At 43.1% G+C, this 24,387-nt stretch overlaps 1 protein-coding gene across 2 annotated transcripts in view; it reads left to right on the top strand.

Moving 5' to 3' along the window:
- C9H10orf143 (chromosome 9 C10orf143 homolog) overlaps positions 1–21,825 on the top strand; it is a 50,292-nt gene extending 28,467 nt beyond the window's left edge. Inside the window, exons 2-5 of one of the 2 annotated variants that reach the window (XR_003719550.2) lie at positions 5,010–5,174; positions 5,283–5,345; positions 10,214–10,506; positions 20,431–21,216. Coding sequence is in view for 1 of the 2 variants with exons in the window: in XM_028827016.2 (XP_028682849.2) it covers positions 5,010–5,174; positions 5,283–5,345; positions 20,431–20,460 (258 nt within the window). In the remaining variant the exon portion in view is untranslated. Of the gene's footprint in view, positions 1–5,009; positions 5,175–5,282; positions 5,346–10,213; positions 10,507–20,430 lie in introns of both variants that reach the window. The other variant, XM_028827016.2, reaches the window with a different exon arrangement.
- Positions 21,826–24,387: the final 2,562 nt, after the last annotated feature.

The following is a 24,387-nucleotide window of genomic DNA, read 5'->3' as shown; positions in this document are numbered from 1 at the left end:
GAATCAGTTAGAAAATCTTTCCCTACACCAAGATTAGAGAATTCACTCATATTTTCTCCGAGGAATTGCATAGTTCTTTATAATTAGACCTTTTGCATTCAGGTCCCTGATGCATCTGGTTTGGTTTTGTATGTGGTTGTATTAGTCTGTTTTCATGCTGCTGATAAAGACATACTGGAGACTGGGTAATTTATTAAAAAAAAAAAAAAAGAAGTTTAATGGACTCAAAGTTCCATGTGCCTGGGGAGGCCTCACAATCACTGCAGGTGAAAAGCACATCTTACATGGCAGCAGACATGAGAGAGAATGAGAACCAAGCTAAAGGGGAGCCCCTTATAAAAACATCAGATGAGACTTATTCACTAACACGAGGACAGTATGGGGGAACCGCCCCCATGATTCAATTATCCCCTAGTGGGTCCCTCCCACAACATGTGGGAATTATAGGAGCTACAATTCAAGATGAGATTTGGGTAGGGACACAGCCAAACCATGTCATGGTGTGAGGTGCAGATCTAAATTTCTTTTCTCCAAATGTTTCCAAGTTGTCCCAGCACCGTATATTAAAAAGTGCATCCTGCTGGGCACAGTGGCTCATGCCTATAATCCCAGCAATTTGGGAGGCCAAGATGGGAGGATTACTTGAGGCCAGGAGTGTGAGACCAGCCTGGTCAACATAGTGATACCTTATCTCTTAAAAAAAAATGAAAATTATATATGTAAATATGAAAAGTCCATCCTTATCACAGTGATTTGAAGCCAAACTTTCATATATATTTTGATTTCTATGTGGACTTTTAATGCTACCACACTGGTCTGTTTGTCTCCTTGTGTGCCACCGTGTTTAATTATGGAGTCTCTATGGTTTGTTTTCATGTCCAGGAGTTGTTTCATTTTTTTCTTCAGGGTTTTCCTAGCTCTTCTTGCTTATTTGTTTTTCATTGTGACCATTAGTATCAACTAATGTAACTCTGTAAAATAGTTTACTGGGATTTTTACTGGGATTATATTGAATTTACAAATTAATTTAGGGAGAACTGTCATCTTTATAATGCTGGGTTATCCTATCCAATAATTGGGGATGTCTTTTCTCTTGTTCATATCTACTTTAGTGTCTTTCAAGAATGTCTTACATTCTTCTTGTATAGATTTTGTGAAATTCTTGTTAAATTTGTTCCTATTTAATCCTTGTTGCAATTATTTTAAATTTTTCTCTGATTATTATTTTGTATTTGAAAGCTATTGATTTTTGTATGTTAATTCTGTATTAGTGAATTCTTTTATTGTTTGAGTTAGTTTTATCATTGATTCTCTGGGGATTTCCAGATATGTATGGTTATCAACTGCAAATAGAAGTGGTTTTACTACTTTACCCCTTCTTATAATGCTGATTGATTTCTCACGTCTCAGTATATTGGGTAATACCTCTCATACAATGTTGAACAGAAACAGAGACAGTGAGCATCTTTGCCCTGTTCCTGATAGTAGTAGAAATGCTATTAGTTTTTCCTCATTTAGTAATGAATTAAGGAATGTGTATTTTATTAATTTAACAGTATAACCCTCAATTCCTGTGTTCTTTAACTTTTATCATAAATAAGTTTTAAATTTTGTTAAAGGATTTTTCAGAATCTATGGAGGTCATCACACTATTTCCTTATGTTTATTAATATAGTACATTATATTAAGAGTTTTCTAATATTTTGAATATCTTAGACCTCATTCATATTTTTACATCGATATTGAGCAATTGATTGGTGCATAATTGTATTTTCTTGTTCTTTCTGTCTGGTTTTTTTTTTTTTTTTTTTTTTTTTTTTGAGACAGAGTCTGGCTCTGTCGCCCGGGCTGGAGTGCAGTGGCCGGATCTCAGCTCACTGCAAGCTCCGCCCCCCGGGTTTACGCCATTCTCCTGCCTCAGCCTCCCGAGTAGCTGGGACTACAGGCGCCCGCCGCCTCGCCCGGCTAGTTTTTTGTAATTTTTAGTAGAGACGGGGTTTCACCGTGTTCGCCAGGATGGTCTCGATCTCCTGACCTAGTGATCCGCCCGTCTCGGCCTCCCAAAGTGCTGGGATTACAGGCTTGAGCCACCGCGCCCGGCCTTTCTGTCTGGTTTATCAGTGTTACATTTGCTTCATTAAAGGAGACAGTGTGCTAGAATCTTCTTCATAGAGCATTGGCATTACCTGGCCTTTGAAGGTTTGGGAGAATTCCCCTGGGAAACCATGTGGTCCTGGGGCTTCTTGTGGGTAGTCACTTAATAACTCTTTCTGTTTCTTCTGGGAAATCATCAGTTTAAACTTTCTAACTCTAATGGGATCAGTTTTGGTAATCAGACTATCCTTAGGAAGTTATCAGTTACATCTACATTTTTCAAATTCACTTGCATAGAGGTCTGTGAAATAGTCCCTTAAGATTTTTAGAATTTCTTGTTTCATTGGTTATTTCCCCTGGGTCCTTTCTTATTTTCTACTTTTGTATTCACTCCTCCTTTTTCTTGAGTAACTTAACTAGTGGTTTGTCTACTTTTTTTCCCTCTAAAAACCAGGATTTATATTTGTACATTAGATCTACTGTTTTTCTGTTCTCCACCTCGTTAATTTTATCTTATCTATTCTTTTTTTCTCATTAATTTTAGCTTTTTCCTTCATGTTTTCTTTGTGTATTATTTTGGTTTGCTTTCTTGTTCTTTTCCTAGTTTTTATGAGCTGGGAATTACTATTGTTATTATTTGTTTTTTGAGACAGTCTCGCTCTGTTACCCAGGGTAGAGTGCAGTGGCATGATCTCAGCTCCCTTCAGCCTCAGCCTTCTGGGCTCAATCTTCCCGCCTCAGCCTCCTGAATAGTTGGGACTACAGGTGCACCACCATGCCTGGCTAATTTTTATATTTTTTGGTAGAGACAGGGTTTCACCATGTTGCCCAGGTTGGTCTCAAACTCCTGGCCTCAAGCGATCTGCCTGCCTTAGCCTCCCAAAGTGCTGGAATTACAGGCGTGAGCCACCGTGCCTGGCTGGGAATTATTAACTTTCATTCTTTCATTTTTATTGATAAAAGTGTCAGTGCAATGAATTTTTCTCTGATTACTGTTTTAAATGTATTTCATGGATTCTGATATGTAGTGTTTTCATTGTAATTATTTTTAAAAAATTCTTTCCTCTCAGTTGGTGACCTAAGAAATAATAAGACTCTTAAATTTCCAGGTGGAAGTGCCTTTCCATGTTTTTGTTTTTGTTAATTATTGATAGTTTATTGCATTATAATCAGAAAGTATTGGTTACATTTCAACCCTTTGGAAATCATGGTTTTTTCCTTTAATGCCATCAGTGGTGACTGTGCTGTGGGTTCTTGAGAGGAATGTGTATACTCTGTTATCAGGGTATACTCTGTTATCAGGGTACAGAGTTCAATATATATGTCCATAAGGTCAACCTTTGTTGATTACGTTGTTTAGATCTATCTCCTGACTTGTTTTCTGTATACTTGCTCTGCCTTGTACCGAGAATGGTGTATGAAACCTCCTATTCTTAGTATGTTTCTAACAGCGTTTGTTCACATCTCCTGTAGTCTTTGTTTGATAAAGGTTTTGGTTATATTATTCGGCTCATAGTGTTCATGAGCAGTCTGTCTTCACTGTGTACTGTGGCTTTTAGCGTTAAAAAAAAAGTCCTTGGTTGTATTCACACTTTGGAGCTTGTGTTCTATGTGATCTGCTCCTGCTCTCTTTTTGTTTTTATTTCTCTAGTATACTTTGGTCCATCCTTTTTATTTGTAGCCTTTCAGAATCACTTGATTTTAAGTGCGTCCCTTGTATACAGTGTATAGTTGGGTCTTGTTCTTTTAAAATTTTGGATGTAGAAGGATTTGTATTTTCTAGTGATTATTTGTGTTTAAACCTATTTAATATCCTTAGGTTCCCTGTTTTATTATTTAACCCTTCATTGTCCAATTCTCAGTTTTTTTCAGCATCAGTTAATACTCACCTATTGCTTATACAATAATGAACTATACAATAATGAGAACTCTTCTCTCTTCCTTTTCCTTCATCTCCCATTTTTAATGCATCATTTCTAGTCATAAGGTTTCTATATTGTATAAATGCATTAAGTGAAAAAAGTTCATTAAGAATATATTAAATAATAATAGCACAGATCATAAACACATTTTGCAAAAGTCATAAAGGTGATTTGCAAGTGGCTGAAGAAGTTGGGGAGATGCCAGTGTACTATGCAGTGTGTTCTGAAATCGGGGCTGTCCAGCAGCGGGGCCTCTTGGGCTGGCTGCCAGGGCTCCTGGCATGGATTGCTGGCCCTGGGCCAGGGTGGCCTCCATGACTGTTTACAGAGGTCCTCCTGCCTCTGAAACTCTGTGTCAGTTACAACATTGTTACTCTAAACATAGAGAAAGTCTTGGGACTTTCAAACCGAGTACTTTTTTTCTTTAGCATTAGAGGATTCCTTTTGTAATTATTTTCTTTAGTTCACATAGTAGTAAAAACCAAATGCTAACTTTCCCAAAGGTTATCAGTTATGGACTGTGTGTGCAACCTTTGAAATAAATAAAATTAATTTGCTCTTCAGTGCCAGTGAGACAGAGAAGTAGTCACATGTGAATTATTCATATTGTATTAAGAAAGTATGTAATTTGATACTAAGCAAAAGCATATAACTAGTTTCTTGAATAAAATTTATGGGTTTTGCACATTTTCAATATCAATAAACCAGTCACCAAGTTTATTACAAGAGTTTCAGCCAAAATTATTTGAAGTGACTATTTTAAATGTATAAAGCTAAGTAAATATCAGGCAATGCAAGAAATAATGAGGTTAAATGTAATTGATGATTGTTATTCTGAAAAGATAAAGTTTAAAATCATCTCCTCAAATGCCCTATAAAGTTTTCCAGCTCCACAGGGTTCTGTATTTGCAGCTGAAGTTTTCTGAAAGCAAATTCAATTAGAGTGTTGTGTGCTTTATGAGACCATCTCAAGTGAAATTTCGTTTGTTTCAGAAACGGGCATGCAGGAGATTCGAAGCCAGTGGGCACGAGCGTGGCTGCCACCCGGTGAACGCCTGTGTCCTGGCATCGTGGGGCCCAGAGGACCGGGAGCCTCCCTCAAGAGGCTGCCCCCCAGCACCGAGGCCAGAGAGTAGCCAGGGGAGGCTAAGTACAGGGGTATGTTCCTGTTCCCACCAAACTAGTTGTGAGCATGTTGAAATATTTTAATAGAAAGTGTAAATAATCATTGTTCTGATATATCTGCAACTGTGATTTGTTAAATAGATTTCTCAGAATGGTGGAAGGAGCTCAGCCCAGCCTTGCCCAAGATGTATTGCAGGGGAATCTGTAAGTGCATTAACCTTCTTGCTGTGACATAAAAGATAGACTTCTTCTTAAATATTAGATCCATAAAACAAAGTTAATAAAAACTGCAATTACGTTTCTGAAGAATGAGGAACATAAATAAAAAGGTGAAAATTGATTTAAGCTTTTCTTAGCATTCTATCAGTATACAAACTAATTTGTGTCCAGCTTCAGATTGGAAATAGAAATTGCAAATACATTTAAAATTCCTTCTAAAAAACAGGGTTTAGGGAAGGGACAAGGCCATTGGATTTGGTTAAAATAGAGAATCATTTAAGGACATCTTGGAGAAAAGATCTTTCTCATTTAATTTTCCAAATAGGAATCACCATTGCGTTTTTCTTTTCCCTGTTTATGCTTTTCTTCCATGTTTCTGTCATAAACTTCACATAAATCACAGATTTCAGAAGGGAACACAGTGTTCACATCATTAATTCAAAGTAAAGGGAGGTCAGAAACTGCCAGTCAGATTCTCAGTCTCTTCTATTGGGCAGAATATCATAAAGTATATATTAGCATAATAATACCTTTGTTATTAATTTTGAACTTACTCCAAGAACAAGTTAATATGTCTTTGATAACCTCTATAATTCTTGGGTTTCTTTAATTTTAAATTTGAAATCTTAATATTGCAATAAAATAGAATTATATTTAAATTCCACCTAGAAACCAGGAATTTGTGTGTGTGTGTATGTGTATTTCTGAGATTGCCCCCTAAAGATCTTTAGAGAAATGTATTGCTGTTTTTGATAAGCAAAAGATTGAGTCAATAAATTATGGAGATCCTCAATTGACATACTGTAAGCTACTGTGTTTTACAATGATAAGCACTGATTTTGTTTCAAACAAAGACCTAAAACCATGACAGCCATCACCATGTCTGATGACAGGGTGAACCTCTAATTGTCTGAATTCCTTAGACAAATATGAAAACAAAGTTTAGTATGAAACTCATTCCATGAAGGTATACTTTGCTACTTTTTGTACTCTCTTTAGAAAAATTTTCATAGGTTATGTTGCATTCTATGGTGTAATTCTGAACAATGGTGAAATTAAAGATCCGGCAACTTGAATTTAGTATGTTTAGGTTGATTCACATAGCTGTTAAATATACCCTAGAATACAAATGAATACTGCTTACTTTGAGAATCATGCCTCCATTGGGGTTGAATTCCTTGTTTGCCAATGACTGACTGGTGCCTTCTTTGTCCCCCCCACCCCATTTCCATGGAATGTATCTTTCACATCCCCCCGTCTGTTGGAAGCAAACACTTGGAATGTAGCACAGATTCTTAATGCTTTGAGAGCTTGTGTTCTGGCATGAATGGCTTAAAGAAAAAAAAATTTAGTTCCAGCAACTGATTGGATCATTTTGGCTAATATTCTGTTTGAACAACAGTACCTATTTGATTAGGGTTTTTCCTTTCTTTATAATTCCCCAAGCTTGCCTCTGTTATGTTTCGTAGGAAATGAATCTATGAGCAGAAAACCTTCATTGATATGTAAATATCTTTTTTTTTTGTTAATACTCAATATTCTTTTCATCTAAATTTCAGAAACTGACTTTAAAAAATCAGTTTCCTTTTATTTGTAGTTATTCTCAATAAAATTTCACCCAGGCTTGGGCGTTTTAATATTTACACCCACTATTTCTGAAAGTCTAATGTAAATAAAGATTGAAATGTGAATTTGAAAAGTCACACCTCTTGATATTTGAACAGACTATAGCTGCATATATCTTCTTCTTCTAATAATATGGCTAGTTTCTCTCCTAAGCTTTTAAAATAATAAGACACTATTTTTGTATTATAAAACATCAAAAGGTTCAGTGTTAAATAAAAAGCAAATAGTATTTTTAGCAATGAAAGATCCCTGGGAGTTGTGCTTAACAATAAATCACCAATGGGGCAAAATTCCAAATTTCAGAAGACTTTATTAAACTTGCGGTTCCATTCACAAATGCCTGCTTACACGTGGACCTGCCCGCTCTCCTGTGATGCCCGTAGGCGGTTCAGAATGGTTCTCTTGGTCAGAGAGAAGCCAAGGTGATGTCAGGGGTAGTTTGTGTGAAATTCCTAATGGGAAGCTTACATGTGATTCTGAGTTAATTTGGTGGCTTTTCTCCAGTAAGCTCCTTTGCATCCTGAATTCTCTAGTGTATTTTTGACCTTAGTAGGATGTCAGCTGATCTGATCTGTTCTGCTCTGAATTCTCAGTATAGCCGTCTGAGCTTGGTGGTCCTTCTGTTCCTAAGCTTTTCCTTATGTTTATGATTGAGTTGTTTCTTACACATATAGGGTTTTGACATTTCCCATATGCAAGAGTTTCCTCGGCAGACCTCTTCAACCTCATTTTCCAAGTTTGCATTTCGGTCTATTTCTGTTGACCCATTCTGGCGCATCGTAACCATTGTTACAATGGTTCAGGAGTGGCTGAGGGGGTTTCTTATAGTAATTACCGTTAGGGTTCACCTCCTGCTGTATGTTATTATTTAGGAGCATCGCCTCGTAGCCCTGTATCACCCTGCTCTTGTTATCGATGATCGAAATGAATGTGGTGAGACCTGGTCTTGCTGCATCCAGGGCATCTGCTCCTGCCCAGGGTCAGGCTGCTTGCTCTCGCTGTTGTGCACTGTCTGGGGCTGCAAGTCCTGTAGAGGATGATTGCCATCACTAGGAGGCTTCCTTTCCTGCCACCACTGGCTCCCACGCTGCAGCCCAGGTGACTACCTGGGCTGCAGGCTTCCTTTCCCGGATCTGCACGGCTGGCTTGTACCCAGGCCACACAGTAACCAAGTGTAAAATGGAAATGAAGCTGCTCCTTGCAAATTCAAAGCAATTAAGTGAAAACTTAGGGGGCTGCCAGAGGTCTCCAAAATAATCAAAAAAAGGTACATGAAGAAGGGAGGAAGGCTTATAGGGCAGAACACTGTAGAAAGGATTTAGGATATTGGTTGAGGGGAGACGTGATGGTATTTCCTCAGCACCGTGTTTTCCTAGAGGTCTCTGGTCTCTGATGTTTTGTAGTCTCTCAGGGCTGGAATCCTCTGGAGAAGGGCCCACCCTCGGATCTTATTGGATCACTGGTCAGCCGTTGCCTGTTTTTTTCTCAGCTCTGACCCCCTTTCTCTGCCCCTCCTCTGTGTTGTGGAGACTGTGTTTCCCAGACTCCTTTGCTTCTGACTTCTGGGAGAATCCAGCCAACGTGAGGCATTGGTGGGACACAGGAATGCTGGGGAGAAGGAGGAGGAGGCCAGAGCATTTCTTTCTCTCTCTCTCTCAGTCCTCCCCCGGGACTCAGCTCCTGCAGAGCAGTCCCTCTCGGCCCAGCTCCTGCGAGGTCCACTTCCTCCTCACTTTGTCCTCCTGGTGAGTGTTTGGCTCCTGTACTAGTCCATTTTCATATCACTATAAAGGACTACCTGGTGCCTGTAATCCCAGCTTGGGAGGCTGAGGCAGGAAAATCGCTTGAACCTGGGAGGTGGAGGTTGCAGTGAACCAAGATTGCGTCATTGCACTCCAGCCTGGGTGACACATGAGACTCCATCTAAAAAAAAAAAAACTACCTGAGACTGGATAATTTATAAAGAAAAGAGGTCTAGTTGACTCACAGTTCCACAGGCTGTACAGGAAGTATGGCTGGGAGGCCTCAGGAAACTTACAATCCTGGTGGAAGGTGATGGGGAAGCAAGCATGCCTTACTATGGCAGCAGGAGAGAGACAGCCAGAGGGGAAGTGCCACACACTTTCAAACAACCGATCTCATGAGAACTCACTATCACAAGAACAGCAAGGGGAAGTCTGCCCCCATGATCCAGTTACCTCCCACCAGCTCCCCTCTAACATGTGTGGAGTACAATTCGAGATGAGATTTGGGTGGGGACACAGAGCCGAACCATATCAGCTCCCCCATTTGGCTTCTCATCGCTTCCATCATTTGTGTAGCCAAATCCTGTTACAGTCCCTCTGTTTGAAATATACCTAGATTGGTTTCTGTTTTCTTACCTGTGCTAATCAGCTAATGAATGGACAGACTCTCCTGGGGAGAAAAGTTGCTGTTTCTAACAGAGGTCTCTGGGCCTTTGCTGTCCCCTGCAAGGGCTCAGTCAGTAGTCCGCAAGCTTGGCACTCCGGAGTGCTGGCAGGGCTGATCCCGGTGATAAGCCACATGAGTCTCGAGAGCCTGGACATGAAATTTCAAAATACAGTCAGGCCCTTCAATGTTGCCCATCACTAATGCTCCTTCACTCCCTTTTATCTGTGGTTATTGGTTTTTATTGCTCAAACGGGTAGGGAGTTACCACTGAAAAGCCAGCATGCAAAACATGGTGTTTCCTGGTGCCATGGAGCCTCTGGTCCCATGTTGATTCTGGATACCAGCGTTGTCATTAGCCTAATCTTTTTTTTTTTTTTCATTGAGGGCAAATAGCAAGGGAGCAGTCTTAATTAGCCTCCGTATTATTCACTTTTTGACGCTGAAATCTATTGCCTGACAACATTTGTGTGTGTGTGGTGTATATGGTGTGTGTGCATGTGTGTGTCTATGTACATATGTAGTGCGTGTGCACGTCTGTGTGTGTGGAGTCAGGCAATGTAGGAGTAGAAATTGAGGGCAGGGGAAGGGAGGTGTTTGGTCCAAACCTATTGTTTTGGTTCAGTTTTCCCTTGTAGGGACAGCAGGAGGAGCCAAAGTATGATTATTCTGATTCTAAATGGATGCATTTTTTTCTTTGTATTGCTTTTTATCTCCAAATTGGTGACCTTTAAAATACTTCTGTTTATTTTGTTACATATCTGTACATTATTGGTCACTGCTTTCTACATCTACATCATCTATAAATACTGCACTAGAACAGGAAGGCTTGGAACCCATTGATCTCTGCCCTCCTCCGGTGCCTGCGGTGACGGCTGAGAACGCTGCCTGTGCTTGCTATGGCGGGTCCGAGTGTCAAGCTGGGGTCGGGGCCGAAGATGGAAATGTAACGTTCTGACATGGATGAACAGAGATCGATGCGCAGTGCCCTGCTCTTTGTGTCCTGTCTCGGCCACAGCTGATAGCAAGCATCCTTGTCAGTTCTTTCTTCTGTCCTGAGAGAAGAAAACACAATCATGGAGGGATCAACGGGAACTTCATTGATCATTCTGTAAGAATCAAGTTGTGCCCCATGCATTTCTCCCCCCAGGTTTGTCAAGGATCCCGGAGTTCATTGGTCTAACCCTGTCAATTTACAGATAAGGAAAGTGAGGTCCCTAGGCGCTAAGCGGTTGGCCTGCCACGCAGCGTCGTTGATGGGGAGGCAGGGGCCTGAGCACTCGGCTGGGAGCCCCCTCTGCTTTCTGCTCTTTTGGCTGATCAGTGTGTTTGCAGTTAGCATGCCGGCGTCACTCCCCCACACTGGTGGCCCAGCGTCAGGCTCGAACACCCTCTGAGAAGTGTGGCGGTGATAGTGCAGGTTTTTGTGGATTTTCATCCCCAGACACAGTGAGAAGCTCTTGGCTAAGACACAGGGCTGATTTACTCACACTGTGAGGGAATAAGCTGGGAATGGAAGAGTCTGGCTGTGTCAGTATAGCCAAATATGAATCCCAGAATAGACGGGTCTGAATAGACCACTGACAGAATCTTCAGACTTAGCTTCTAGCAGTAGCTGACAGTTTCTCTGGAATACGGATATTGAAAAACTACCTTTAAAAAAATTTTAACTGTTACTTAGGTCATTTTCTGGTGCTAAAGGAGCTGAGGGGCTTCAGATGACTGGAAGAAAAAAGACAAAAGTTCAATTTAGACTTCCTACAGACATGTTAGATCAAACCAACACAGATGTGTCCCCCTCCTGCTGCAGAGACTCAGGGTAGACGCTGATAAAAAACACACAGCTGATCATGTAATAGGCAAAGAGAGAAAGCAAAGGTAGAGCCGTTGGGACCAACACACTCTTTAGTGGGCCATTACTGGGTCTGGGTACTTGTTGGGTTTGGTTCTAGAATGCACCCAGGGCTGGGAACTGGAATGCTCATGTCCAGAGATAGATGTGGTTTTGGCCTAACAGAGGTGTGGGAGCTAGAATTTGGATCCTTGCATGAAGTTTAGAGGCTCGAAGATCTGATTATACCCTAAAAGGGGACTGGAAATTACAATACCAGGCTTTGCGTGGGTGTGGGCTCCAAGCTTATTTTATCTCAATCGTATAGGAACCAAAAGTAGAAGCCCTGCCATAAAAACAGTTGCAGCCCATTGAAGTCCTGAAGGCCTTGGGTGGCAGCAGATGCAGAACTGTCCTGTAGGCATGGCTCCACCACCCAGTGCGTAGGAGATTTGGAGATAAAACAACCCCTACTAAGGATAAGATCACAATAGAAAAATAAGCACATAAACAAATCTACTACCATGGTGAGAAGAGGGGTCAGGAAATAAACAGTAGAATCGAAATCTCCAAGAATCTGAAATAATAGAAGAACCTGAAGTTGGATATAAAGTACGGGCACACCTCATTTTATTGCACTTCACTTTATTGTGCTTTGACGATATTGTGGTTTTTATTCATTGAAGATTTGTGGCAACCTTGCATTGAACAAGTCTGTTTGGTGCCATTTTCCCAAAAGCATATCCTCACCTCATGCTTCTGTGTCAACATTTTTAAACAACAAAGTATTTTTAAATTAAGGTGTGTACATATTTTTAGGCAGAATGTTGTTTGCACACTTAATAGACTACAAGCATATTGTAAACAAAACTTTTATGTGCACTGAGAAACCAAAACATTTGTGTGACTCACTTTATTGCAGTGTTCTGCAACCAAGCCTGCAATGTCTCTGAGGTATCCTGTAGTTATTTTACAAAATGATTAAAGAAGAAATCAAGCCATAATAAGAAAGGAAGGCAGTTTGAAAAAACTATTGGACGATTTTTTTAAAAAGAACTAAAAGTGCATGATATGTTCACTGAAGTTTTTTTTAAAAAGTCATCAGATTAGACACAGTTAAAGACAGAATCCATGAATTAGAAGATAGAGCTGGATAAATCCCCCAAGCATAGCAAGGGAGATAAGAAGATGGAAAGTATAAAAGTATAATTAGGAGTCATAGAGGAAAGAATGAGAAGGCCCATTAGGAAATCCAGAAGGAAGGACTTTAGAGAATGTGTGAGTAGAATAGTTGAAAAGATAATGGCTGAGAATTTTCCAGAATTGAAGAAAGGCATATGTGGTCAATTTCGAAGTAGAATAACAAGCAAGGGAAATTATCCATCAGCTATCAAGATATATTACAAAGCTGTGACCATTAAGACAATGTATTACTGGCCCAAGCGTAGACTAACCAATGAAATAAAATTGAGATATTTAAACATGCATATATGGCAGTTTGAAGGCATTATAAATTAGATTTACATAGACCTATAAATTGTGCCAGGGTAATTAATTATCCATATATGAGGAAAGATAAAATTAGATCTCTGCCCCACACAAAATCAATTCTAAGAGGTGGGAGGTGGGAGTGGGAGTTAATAAGAACCTATATATGAAAAAAAAACTTTAAAATTGTTAGTAGAAAATATAGATTGTGACGGCCAGGCACGGTGGCTCATGCCTATAATCCCAGCACTTTGGGAGGCCAAGGTGGGCAGATCACCTGAGGTTGGGAGTTGAAGACCAGCCTGACCAACATGGAGAATCCATGTCTCTACTGAAGATACAAAATTAGCCAGGCGTGGTGGTGCATGCCTGTAGTCCCAGCTACTTAGGAGGCTGAGGCAGGAGAATCGCTTGAACCCGGGAGGTGGAGGTTGTGGTGAGCCAAGATCACGCCATCGCACTCCAGCCTGGGCAACAAGAGCAAAACTCTTGTCTCAAAAAAAAAAAGAAAAAGAAAATATAGAATATGACTACATATATTGACATGCTACATATCAGAATTCCTTCATCATTGTCTAAGAAAAGCTCTTTGCACAACATAAAGATGGGTGTCTTGAATAAATATGCAAATCAGTCCAGTAAATAAGTGGGCAAAGTATATGACCTGGCAGTTCAGAGAAAAGGAAACTCAGAATGTCCAATAAATACAAATAGGTGTTCAACTCACTAGTAATTTAAAGACTTGCAAATTAAAACATCAAATTAGCAAAAATAAAAATGGTGCTATAAGTGTGGGTGAGGTTGTAGAGCGAAAGGACACGTTCACTTCCTCAGAAGCCATGTAAATGGGTAAAGCTTATGGTGTGCATTTCTGGTGAGCTAGAAGGTATAGTCCTAGGTGTATATCTTAGTTGATGCCCAAGAAAGTGTATACAAAATATTTGTTGTATTTGGGAGGCTGAGGCGGACAGATCACTTAAGGTCAGGAGTTTGAGACCAGCCTGGCCAATATGGTGAAACCCCATCTCTACTAAAAACGCAAAAACATTAGCTGGGCATGGCGCATGCCTGTAGTCCCAGCTACTCAGGAGGCTGAGGCAGGAGAATCACTTGAGCCTGTGAGGTGGAGGTTGCAGTGAGCCGAGATCCCATCACTGCACTCCAGCCTGGGTGATAGAGCGAGACTCTGTCTTAGAACAAAACAAAATATTTGTTGTAGCACTGTTAGCATAAGAAAAGCCAGAAACAACCTAAATGTTCATTAATAGAATGGATAAATGAATTGCAACATATTTACTCAATGAAATGTTATAGAGAGCAGTGAAAATGGATCAAATGGATAAAAAAGGAAATTACAGAAGGATCTATGTAGAATGATACTATCCAGATACAATTTTAAGCATGGGAAACATATATATGTACTAGAGGAATAAAAACATTTGTGAGAGTGGTAAACAACTTCGAAATAAGGAAGTTGTTTCCACTGAGTGGAAGGGCTCAGGGTGCAGTGTTTTGGTGATATCTAATGTTTTATCTCCTAAGTTATGTGATGGTTCATGAGTGTTTGTTATATTGTTGTCTGTACCTTTTTTCGTATATCTGAAGAATCACGGTGAGTCTTGGGCGTGATGTATCCACACATAGATAGGTCATAATGACACTGGAGGACATCAAAGGCAGAGAAACATCTGTAGAGCTGCTAGAGAGAAATTACTGGCCAAGCATGAAGGGATGAGAATTTGACAACAGATCTCTCATTAGTAGCAATAGATGCCAGAAGACCTTGGAATGCATCTTGGAGATGCTAAGGGACTGCACTGTGACATGCATGTGGACAGGCTGCACTAGGTCTAGGGCTGCAATGGCCACTGCAGTGGGGTTCCTCTCCCCACCCCAGAAAATTCAGTTGCAAAAACTGACTCAAGAACAGAGAACAGAATCAGGTCAGTAACAATGGAAGAATCTGGGAACGTTATCAAAAAGCTACCATTGCAGGGATTTTACAGATTTTAACAACCCTGTGTGAAAGAACACATGGATGATTTAACATTAGGAAAACAATCACATTGTCTGATCAGAGGGAAAAAGAGATCATCTATTAGATGCAGAAACAGCATACAGTCAGATGCTAATCCCATTCATGATACATGTTTAAAAACTCCACAAAACAGAAATAGAAGGCTTTCTTCTGCTAAAAATTAAGGACGTGATACTTAGTGGAAGCATCTGTGTTGAAGAGAAAAGGACGAGGATGCTATTAGCGCTTCTGCTTGGTGTGCTAGGGCTCCTAGCTGGCATAATGTGATTAAAAAAAAAAAAGAAAGAAAGAAACTGGGCGTAAGAATTGGAAAGAGAAAAATCTAAATTGTTATTTCCAGATGGCATAATTATCTACATAGAATATCCAAGGCTGACCACAGTGACTCATGCTTATAATCCCAGCACTTTGGGAGGCTGAGACAGGAGGATCGCCTGAGCCCAGTAGTTAGAGGCTGCAGTGAGCTATGATTATGCCACTGTACTCCTTCCCAGGCGGCAGGGTGAGACTCCATCTCTTAAAAATAAAAGTCCAGAAAATCTGCAGATAGACTACTAGAACTAATATCCAGCAAGGTTGTTGAATATAAGATGAACACACAAAAATAGATAGACTCTTATTTACTGGTAACACGCAATTAGAAGAACAAAACTCCATTCACATGGTTGCAGCATGAGGATGTAAGTTGCTATCTAGTGTTCTGTATTTCATCTTGAAGGACTCCCTTCAGCATTTCTTGTAAGGCAAGTCTTCTAGCGACAGATTTCTGTTTTTTGTTTTTTTTTTTTTTTTAAATCTGGGGATGTCTTCATTTCTCTATCATTATAATTTCAATGTCATTTGGTTTTGTTGGACATCGAGGAAAGGCGTGTATGGCCACGTGGTTTTGAACTAGAGTAACAGGTGCTGACAGTCTTTCTCCTGGCACTTGGAATATGTCATCTCGCTGCCTCTCCCTCCACGATGTCTGATGAGAAATCAGCTGTTAGTATCACTGAGGCTCACTCGCACATGGTATGTCGCTTCTCCCTTTCTGTGTGCAAGATTCTTTGGTTCTAGATCATTTTATTATGATGTGTCTAGGTGTGGATCCCTTTGGGTTCATGCTAGTGGAAGTTAATTGAGTTTCTTGTATATGTAGATTAATGTTTTCAAATCAAATCTGTGAAGTCTTTGGCCATTATTTAAAAAATATTCTTTCTGCCCTTTCTCCGTGTCCTTTTCCTCTGAGACTCCCGCTGACGGGTGTGTTGGGACACCTGATGGTGCTGTGCAGTCTCTTCAAAGCCCTGTTCATTTTCCTTCGCTTTTTTTTTTTTTTCTGTTCCTCAAACTTGATAATCTCAATTGATTTCATGTTCACTGGTTCTTCCTTCTGCTTGCTTAAATCTGCTGTTGAGCCCCTTTAATGAATTTTTAATTTCACTTATACTTCTAAACTGTAGAACTTCTGTTTATATGTATAAAATTCTCTCTTTATGGATGATTATCTATTTGGTGAGACATCATTCTCCTTTCCTTTAATTCTTAATCATGATCTTTTTTTGTTTTTTGAGATGGAGTTTCGCTCTTGTTGCCCAGGCTGGAGTGCAGTGGTGTTATCTCAGCTCACTGCAACCTCTGCCTCCCAGGTTCAAGCGATTCTCCTGCCCCAGCCACCCAAGTAGTTGGGATTACAGGTGTGCACCACCACGCCTGGCTACTTTTGTATTTTTAGTAGAGACGGGGTTTCACCGTGTTGATTGCTGGTCTCAAACTCCTGACCTCAAGTGATCCACTCGCCTCAGCCTCCCAAAGTGCTGGGATTACAGGTGTGAGCCACCGTGCCTGGCCATGACCTTCTTTAGTTCTTTGACCATATTTAAAATGGCTGAGGTGAAGTCTCTGTCTGGTAAGTTCATTTCTGGACTTTGTGTTCTGTTTGCCCCTCCAGGTCAGATCCACTGCCCACCTTTCCCGGCATCTGCACAGGAGGCCAGCCTGTATGGCTTACATCGGGGGGTGCCTGGGCTCTCCCACTTCCCTTTGGGCTCAGCCTCTAGGGGTATTTGGGACAGGCAACAGGAGACTGGAGAGCGAGGGCAGGGTATGTGGCCATGTCCCCTGGCCAGTGTCTGCTCCTCTGAAGGAGCCGGCAGCATGTGGCACCTCCTCCTTCCGGGTTCTGGCAGCCGCTGCTGCCCTTTATCCCTTGGCTCTGGCCCCTGCACTGTCCCTCGCGGCTCCCAGGCAACTTTGTGACGAATCCTTTTGTAATAACCCCTTTGTGAGGTCTCCTGTTCGCCCCTGTATCTGTTTCCTGTTGGGGCTATGACTGGTACAGAAGGGTGCACGCCCACTTTCGAGTGTTGACGCCTCCAAGAAGGAAGAGAGGAAGATGAGGCAAGGGTGTGACAGGTGTCCATCGGCACAGGGCATCGCAGGTGCTCTAAAGACATTTCCCCATACAAAGATGCGTGCCGGCAAAGACGGATGATTGGCTTAGAGGTCCAAGCTTTTACTGTAGGCCTTTGAAGAATTATCTTGAGAAGGGACAGTGTTTTGTGGCGGTAAAGATGAATATGCTGTTAAAGGAAGAAAAAATGACTCCTCTGGCAGATGGTAATGGCAGGAATCATCAACATCTTTAACCCACAGAGAGCTGCTGTCATTCTGTCACACAGGTACTCGGGGAGAAGCGGAGAGCTAGCCACAGCCAGGGCTCTGCCCATGAAGGAAAAATGGCTTCAGCAAAAAGGGTGGGGGATGTGGGGTGCAGTTCTCTCCTCCCCCAGTCTACAGAGATGACTTGCAGCTAGATGTACCGGAGGTGCAGGCATCAATCTTGGTGTTTCACGTGATGGTCCCAGATGGAGTGAGGTGTATTCCTGTTGGCTCTGCTGTCCTTGCTGGCTCCACAGAAAGGTCATGGAGACCCCAGCGAGGAAGGCTTCCAGAAAGGAAAGGGGGACATTTTGAGGGAGTTCATGCATGGTGGCAAACCCCGTAAAGAAGCCATTGCAGTGAGAGATGAAAGAAGGGCTGAGGCCACACACGTGTGCCGCAAGGGTGCAGAGGAGAAGGCGCTGGGCAGCAGGTGCAGCCAGAAGCAGCTGGCCCTGGCCCCTTTTCATCCCAGGGTTAGAAGCAAATAAAAACTCCCTCTTAAACGTCGTTCTCTTGCTCCGTGGAACTGTTTTACCAAAAGTGGAAAAGGGTTTTTCCATTATTGCTGATCCAATGACTTCAAGCCTGACCAAACAGGAGGCAAGGCATTTTAATTGTCCACAGTAAGACTCACAGTTGAGGCACAATGAGCCTGAAGCTCCTCATCAGACCTGCCTCCGGTGGCTGGTGTGGGCCATCTGTGAGTCCCAGAGTCCGAGGACTTGAGGTCCCACTGGCCCAGCCCCGGTCTAGATTGGGGTCAGTACGAGGCTTCTCTTTGGGTGTCACTGGGGGCTGCTTGCTTTGAGAGAGACAGAGACAAACTGGGACATGTCAAGAAGAGAGAGTAGGATTATGTGAGGGCTTGAGATCATGCCAGGGCAGAAGGTTTAAACGAGCGATTTCTAAAGGTTCTTTTGTGTCTAAGAGAGAGTAGAATGATGCGGGGGCTTGAGATCGCACCAGGGCAGAAGGGTTAAAGAGCAATTTCTAAAGCTTCCTTTGTGTCTAAGATTCTGGGTCTTGGCCAGATGCATTGGCTCACACCTGTAATCCCAAGACTTTGGGAGGCTGAGGCGAGTGGATCGCCTGAGGCCAGGAGTTCTAGACCAGCTTGACAACATGATGAAACCCTGTCTCTACCAAAAAAAAAAAAAAAAAAAAAAAAAGCCAGGTGTGGCGGCAAGCACCTATAGTCCCAGCTACTCAGGAGGCTGAGATGGGAGGATCTCTTGAGCCCAGGAGGCTGAGGCTGCAGTGAGCCATCATTGTGACACTGCACTCCAGCCTGGGTGACAGAGCCAGGCCCTGTCTCAAAAAAAAAAAAAAAAAATTCTGGGTCTCAGTCCTCAAATTGATGTGGCTCTATCTTTGTCCCCAAGTTTTAACATGTCTTCCAGATATACCCCTCGAACAGAGCAGGGAAGGATGCGTCAGGAGTAAGTCACCTCAGTGAATAGCTTTTTTGAAATGAATTAAACTGCATTTCCCTGCAATCCTCCCGTCTCTGCCCTAAGAGAAGCCCACTGTCTCTTGGGCCTGCGTACCCCACTGCACCTCAGAGTGAGCCTCCCAGGCTTCCGCCGACCCTGCCCCTTCAGTGCACGGCCCAGAGCCGCGATTTGCCAGCTGGGCTCCTGTGCTCAGAGTCTCCCTACAGAACAGGTTCTTGTCCAAAGAAGTTCAGGAAATGCTACGTACTTTCCGCTGCCTTTTAGAGATTTGATGTCCATTACACTATGAAAGACCTTGAGAATTGCATGAATGTCCTTTTGCAAAGGGATACCTGCTACACATGTGATTCTGGGAATATTCTGGGAAGTAAAGGCCTGTTGAATAAATGTATGCACCATGGCATCAAGGGCCCTTCAAATCTCAGTGCTGCTTGACCTCCCAGACAGCTGCTCCCATCCCTGTCCTGTGCACCACAAGCCCCCGCTCTAGCCGCCACAGCTTCTCCGATCCTGGAACGGTCTGACCTTGTGCTGTTCTTATCGCTTGGGATATACCTTCCCACCTCCAAAGATTCTCTTGCTCCTTCGTGGCCCACCCAGGATTCCTCTCTTGTGTGAAGCCTTCAGGCCCCTCACCAGGTAGGGTCACGTGCTCTCTTCCCTGGCTCCTGTAGCGTTTTGTTCTGATCACTCGAAGGAGCCATCAGTGTCTCACGTCAGTGCTCTGTTGTCTAATAGTCCCTCCAGGCAAGTCCGGAGTCTCTCCTGTGTGGTCCCCTTGGGTCAGGGCAGCCCCTGCCTTCCAGGAAGCAGGGATGTCATCAAGGACTGGGCTGCTTTGTTCCCTCACCGCCCAGCCTACCCCAGCCTTCCTGGGCTGCAGCCAGCTCAGGAGCCTGTTGCCCTGATGGTGGAGTCCTTGCAGGACAGGGAGGCTGTGCCTGTCTCTGCCTGTGGGCCAGAGTGCCACGCTGCTATGTGCCAGGATATGTGGCCAAGTGTGACAGAGATTCCTCGATGCCGACGAGCCTCTCATTGCACAGTGGTACAGTGTCTGGCCAACTGTCTATCCCCAGCCATCTGCTTCTCCCACTTACTTCTGCGGGTGACGGTGAGGAGATAAGAGGCCTGCCCCAGGAGATGGGTGGGGGGACGGAGGGTCCCTGGTGGGGATTGTCAGGAGCCTCTGTTACTGCAAGATGTCCCTGGTGAGAGGAGCCACTTTTGTGTTGCTTTTGTGCTGAATCCTGATTCAATATTTAGACATTTTTTAAAAATTTATTTTATGAATATATGAATAGTATTTTCATTCTCTTGTTATTCCTCATAGTACTATAGGAAAGAAGGGAAGTAACATTTATTGAAAATGTTCTATGTACCAGTCACTACTGGAAATGCTTTAAATATCTTAATGTAATATATATTAATATATCTATAAACAGATACCTCAGGAATTAAGATATCGCTTACAAATAGTCATTTTAAATGTAGTGCTTTGTGTTGGCAAATGTATAGCCAAGGTGTATTAATTTGGCCAAGTTAAATTAATTCCCGCAATGTGCTGTTTTATCTTTGTAGGGACATTTTAACCATACCAAGAATCGTTAGAAGATGCAAGCTGGAAGAAAGAAGATCCCAGTTTTGGTTTTTAACCCTTCATGTTGCAGCAAATGTGAATCTCCTACAGATGGGTTTGGGGATTTCCCTGTTCAAATAGCAGCCCGGTGTCCTCCATGGGTGGGGGGAAGTTTGTCCTTTCCTTCTCGTAAATCCACCATCCTCTGCACGAGAGCCAGGAGAATCCACATCACTTCAAAAGAGCCCCCAAGGCCAGGCACAGTGGCTCACGCCTGTAATCCCAGCATTTTGGGAGGCCGAGACAGGCGGATCACAAGGTCAGGAGATCGAGACCATCCTGGCTAACATGGTGAAACCCCGTCTCTACTAAAAATACCAAAAAAATTTAGCCTGGTGAGGTGGCGGGCACCTGTAGTCTCAGCTACTCGGGAGGCTGAGGCAGGAGAATGGTGTGAACCTGGGAGGCGGAGGTTGCAGTGAGCCGAGATCGCACCACTGCACTCCAGCCTGGGCGACAGAGCGAGATTCCGTCTCAAAAAAAAAAAAGGATCCCCCAAATCATTACTACGTACTATAGCCTCCTTTCAAATGTTCCTGGTTGAGAGGGAGATGAATTGCATTATTTACAAGTCAAAAAATGTTGTATCAAACTTCCTATGAGCTTGGGCACTCATGGCCTGTGGAGGCCCGCCCAGACGCAGCCAGGATGCTTTTTCATTGTTTTGTGGATGTACCCAGGGCTGTTTACACATTCTTTCATTAAAAGGCTTATTTTTATATTTAAAACGTTCTAATCTTGCAGTGAATTTTACTAAGTGCTAGTGTCCAATCTGTTCCCCAACTGAGGTTATCAGAGACAGAATCCCTTTTATATTCAAGTGGAAATTACTCATTTTCTCCTGGGTTTTCAATGTGTTGTCTGACTGTGTGGCTGGCATTATTTTCTCTGGGTTTGAAAGCTTCCTGAGATGTCCTGTTTGTAAGCTCCTGTCCGCATCACGTTATCTGCAGGGAACGTGCTCCCTCCAGGGAGTGCCCTCCACACCGATGTGGGAAGAGCCCCCTCTGTAAGTAGTCATGGCATTCAGTCATAGGGAGAATTCCGTACGGGAAAGATGGAGCAGAGGAAGACAAGGTGTTGAAACCGGTACAGTGCCACCTGGGATGTGGATGATCCAGAATTACAGGACACGTCTTCATTAACCCTGGGTAAGATCCCAGAGCTGTGACTCGATTAAAAAATGCCAGTTCGTGCCAAACGGCCAAAGCTGGGAGAGAGGGAGAAGGTATTGGCATTTGTGGCCTTACGAAAGATTCTTATGAAGAGCTTTAGTTTGTTAAGATGAGATACACATCTTAATTTTTATGCGAAAAAAGAGTAAACTCTTAGATACACAGCGTGTTCTTTTTTGTGTGTAAACTCTTCCTTCTCACCCTCGTTCATGGAGAGAGCAGGTGTCCACGCAGTGTCAGGTGGGTGTTTTGTAGCTGACGTGGCGCGCGTCCCTCCACTTATTCATATGAAGCTGGCTTTTGTAGAGAACAGTCCCCAGGCATCCTCCTGCCCCAAGGAAAATGCCCCTGCTTGAGAGTCGGACAGATGTGAGTTCCCATCTCATCTCCACCGACCATCTCCACGTGACCTTGATGAGTCCTTAGACTTCTTGGAGCCTCTGGTTCCCATCTGTGTGGTGGGGAGGTCCCCCTCAGGGTTTGTCCTTAGCCCCCAATGCAACTCCTTGGTGTGAGCGCTCTCCCTCCCGGTGCACAGCCTCTCCAGCCCGAAGCAGGCCCTTCTGTTCTGGAAAAGCAAAGCTCACGAAACATGATGACCAGGTGACAAGGACGAAAGGGATGAGGTGCAACTGGCCAGAATGTGGGTGTATTAGGGTTCTCTAGAGGGACAGAATAGGATAGGTGTATATGTGAAGGGGAGTTTATTAGGAGTGTTGACTTGCACGATCACAAGGTGGGGTCCCACAATAGGCCGTCTGCAAGCTGAGGAGCAAGGAAGGCAGCCTGAGTCCCAAAACCTCAAAAGTAGAGAAGTCGACAGTGCAGCCTTCAGTCTGTTGGTGAAGGCCCAAGAGCCCGTGGCAAACCCCTGGTGTAAGTCCAAGAGTCCAAAAACGGAAGAACTTGGAGTTGGATGTTCAAGGGCGGGAAGCATCCAGCACGGGAGGAAGAGGAAGGCCGGAAGACTCAGCCAGCCTAGTCTTTCCACATTCTCCTGCCTGCTTTAGTCCAGCCATGCTGGCAGCTGATTAGATGGTGCGCACCCAGATTGAGGGTGGGTCTGCCTTCCCAGCCCACTGACTCAAATGTTCATCTCCTGTGGCAACACCCTCACAGACACACCCAGGATCAACACCTGGCATCCTTCAATCCAGTTGACACTTGATATTAACCACCACAGTGGAGAACCAGCAGCTTTATCCAGGTGCTGGAGTTTCTGGACTGTGAAGGGAATGGAGGAGCTTGTCACTGGGTTCCTAAAAGAGGGGATGGCAACATTTTCTTGGTGTTTTCAACCATTTTAGTACAGGCCATGAAATAGAAGGCTCAGAAATTCCAGACTTTTCCTAGGTGTGGTCCACACCTCAGTCCAATCCTAGTCTGACCTTGTGTGGACAGAGGTCCTGCCCGTGGCCTTGTTGTCTCCTGACAGCCGCCCGCCACCCACCCCCTGACTTGCTGTCACAGCTGCCCTGGCATCCATCCTGGCCTTCAGCCCCACCTTCCTGGCTCCAGAGTTGTCCCTGGCCACGGGACAGTCTCTGCTCTCCAGCCCAACCCACCTCCTGCTGGGATTACCTGGAGGAGCTTGCCGCGTGCAGAACTGTTTCTCCCAGGCAAATGAATTTGTCAGCACCACAGGTACTAAAACAGATTAGCTAATAGGCAAAACCTGCATAGATTTCACTAAACTGGGTCTTGATGCGCCCATGACGAGCGTGAAATGGGATTATCCCTTTAAAGTGCTTCATGTTTGTGTTCTTGTCAAAAGAGGAGGAAAAAGACATTTTCTTACACCCTGAGGAAACAGACTGGGCATTGATGTGTGTGTATTTCCATTAGAAAAGTTTTCAGTTTGTTCTTTCATTATAATCTGTTATTGCTTTTGGGGGGAGATAGGGGCTAAAATGTCAAAACATACCTTTAATAATTTCACAAAGTAAGTTTCTAAACCAACAACTTGTGAAACTCATTTTAGAACATTCAAAAGCGTGGTAAGTGGTTAACAAAGATGTGTTAACATCATTTGACATGTTTTTCCTCCTTTTAAAATATAATTTCCAAATTTGTTTTTAAAACAATAAAAAAGTATACTTGAAATCCATGCTTAGTAAAGAAAAAAAATGTTTAATTATAAATTTTAGATAAAAATGAAATTAAGTCATCCATAATTCCATTACTCAAAAGTAACTCATGTTCACATTTTGATGTATGTCCTTTCAAAATTTTTTCTATGTGAATATGTGCTCCTAAGCATGTACTTTTAAAATTTATATTTTATTTTATTTTGAGACAAGGTCTCACTCCTCTTACCCAGGGTGGAGTGCAGTGGTGCAATCACGGCTCACTGCAGCCTTGACTTCCCCGGGCCCAGATGAGTAACTCCTCAGCCTCCTGTGCAGCTGAGACCACAGGCATGTGCCACCACGCCCGGCTAATTTTTGTATATTTTGTAGAGGTGGAGCTTCACTATGTTGTCCAGGCTGGTCTTTAACTTCTGGGCTCAAGCCATCTGCTCACCTTGGCCTCTCCCAGTGCTGGGATTACAGGTGTGAGCCACCGCACCCAGCCTAGCATATACTTTTTTTTTTTTTTGAGACCGAGTCTCACTCTGTCGCCCAGTCTGGAGTGCAGTGGCGCGATCTCGGCTCACTGCAAGCTCCGCCTCCAAGGTTCACACCATTCTCCTGCCTCAGCCTCTCGACTACAGGCGAGGACTAC

Source organism: Macaca mulatta, chromosome 9, assembly GCF_049350105.2.
Source record: "Macaca mulatta isolate MMU2019108-1 chromosome 9, T2T-MMU8v2.0, whole genome shotgun sequence".
NCBI lineage: Eukaryota > Metazoa > Chordata > Mammalia > Primates > Cercopithecidae > Macaca > Macaca mulatta.
Note: the sequence above shows the minus strand (reverse complement) of the source record. Positions and strands in the feature narration are given on the sequence as shown.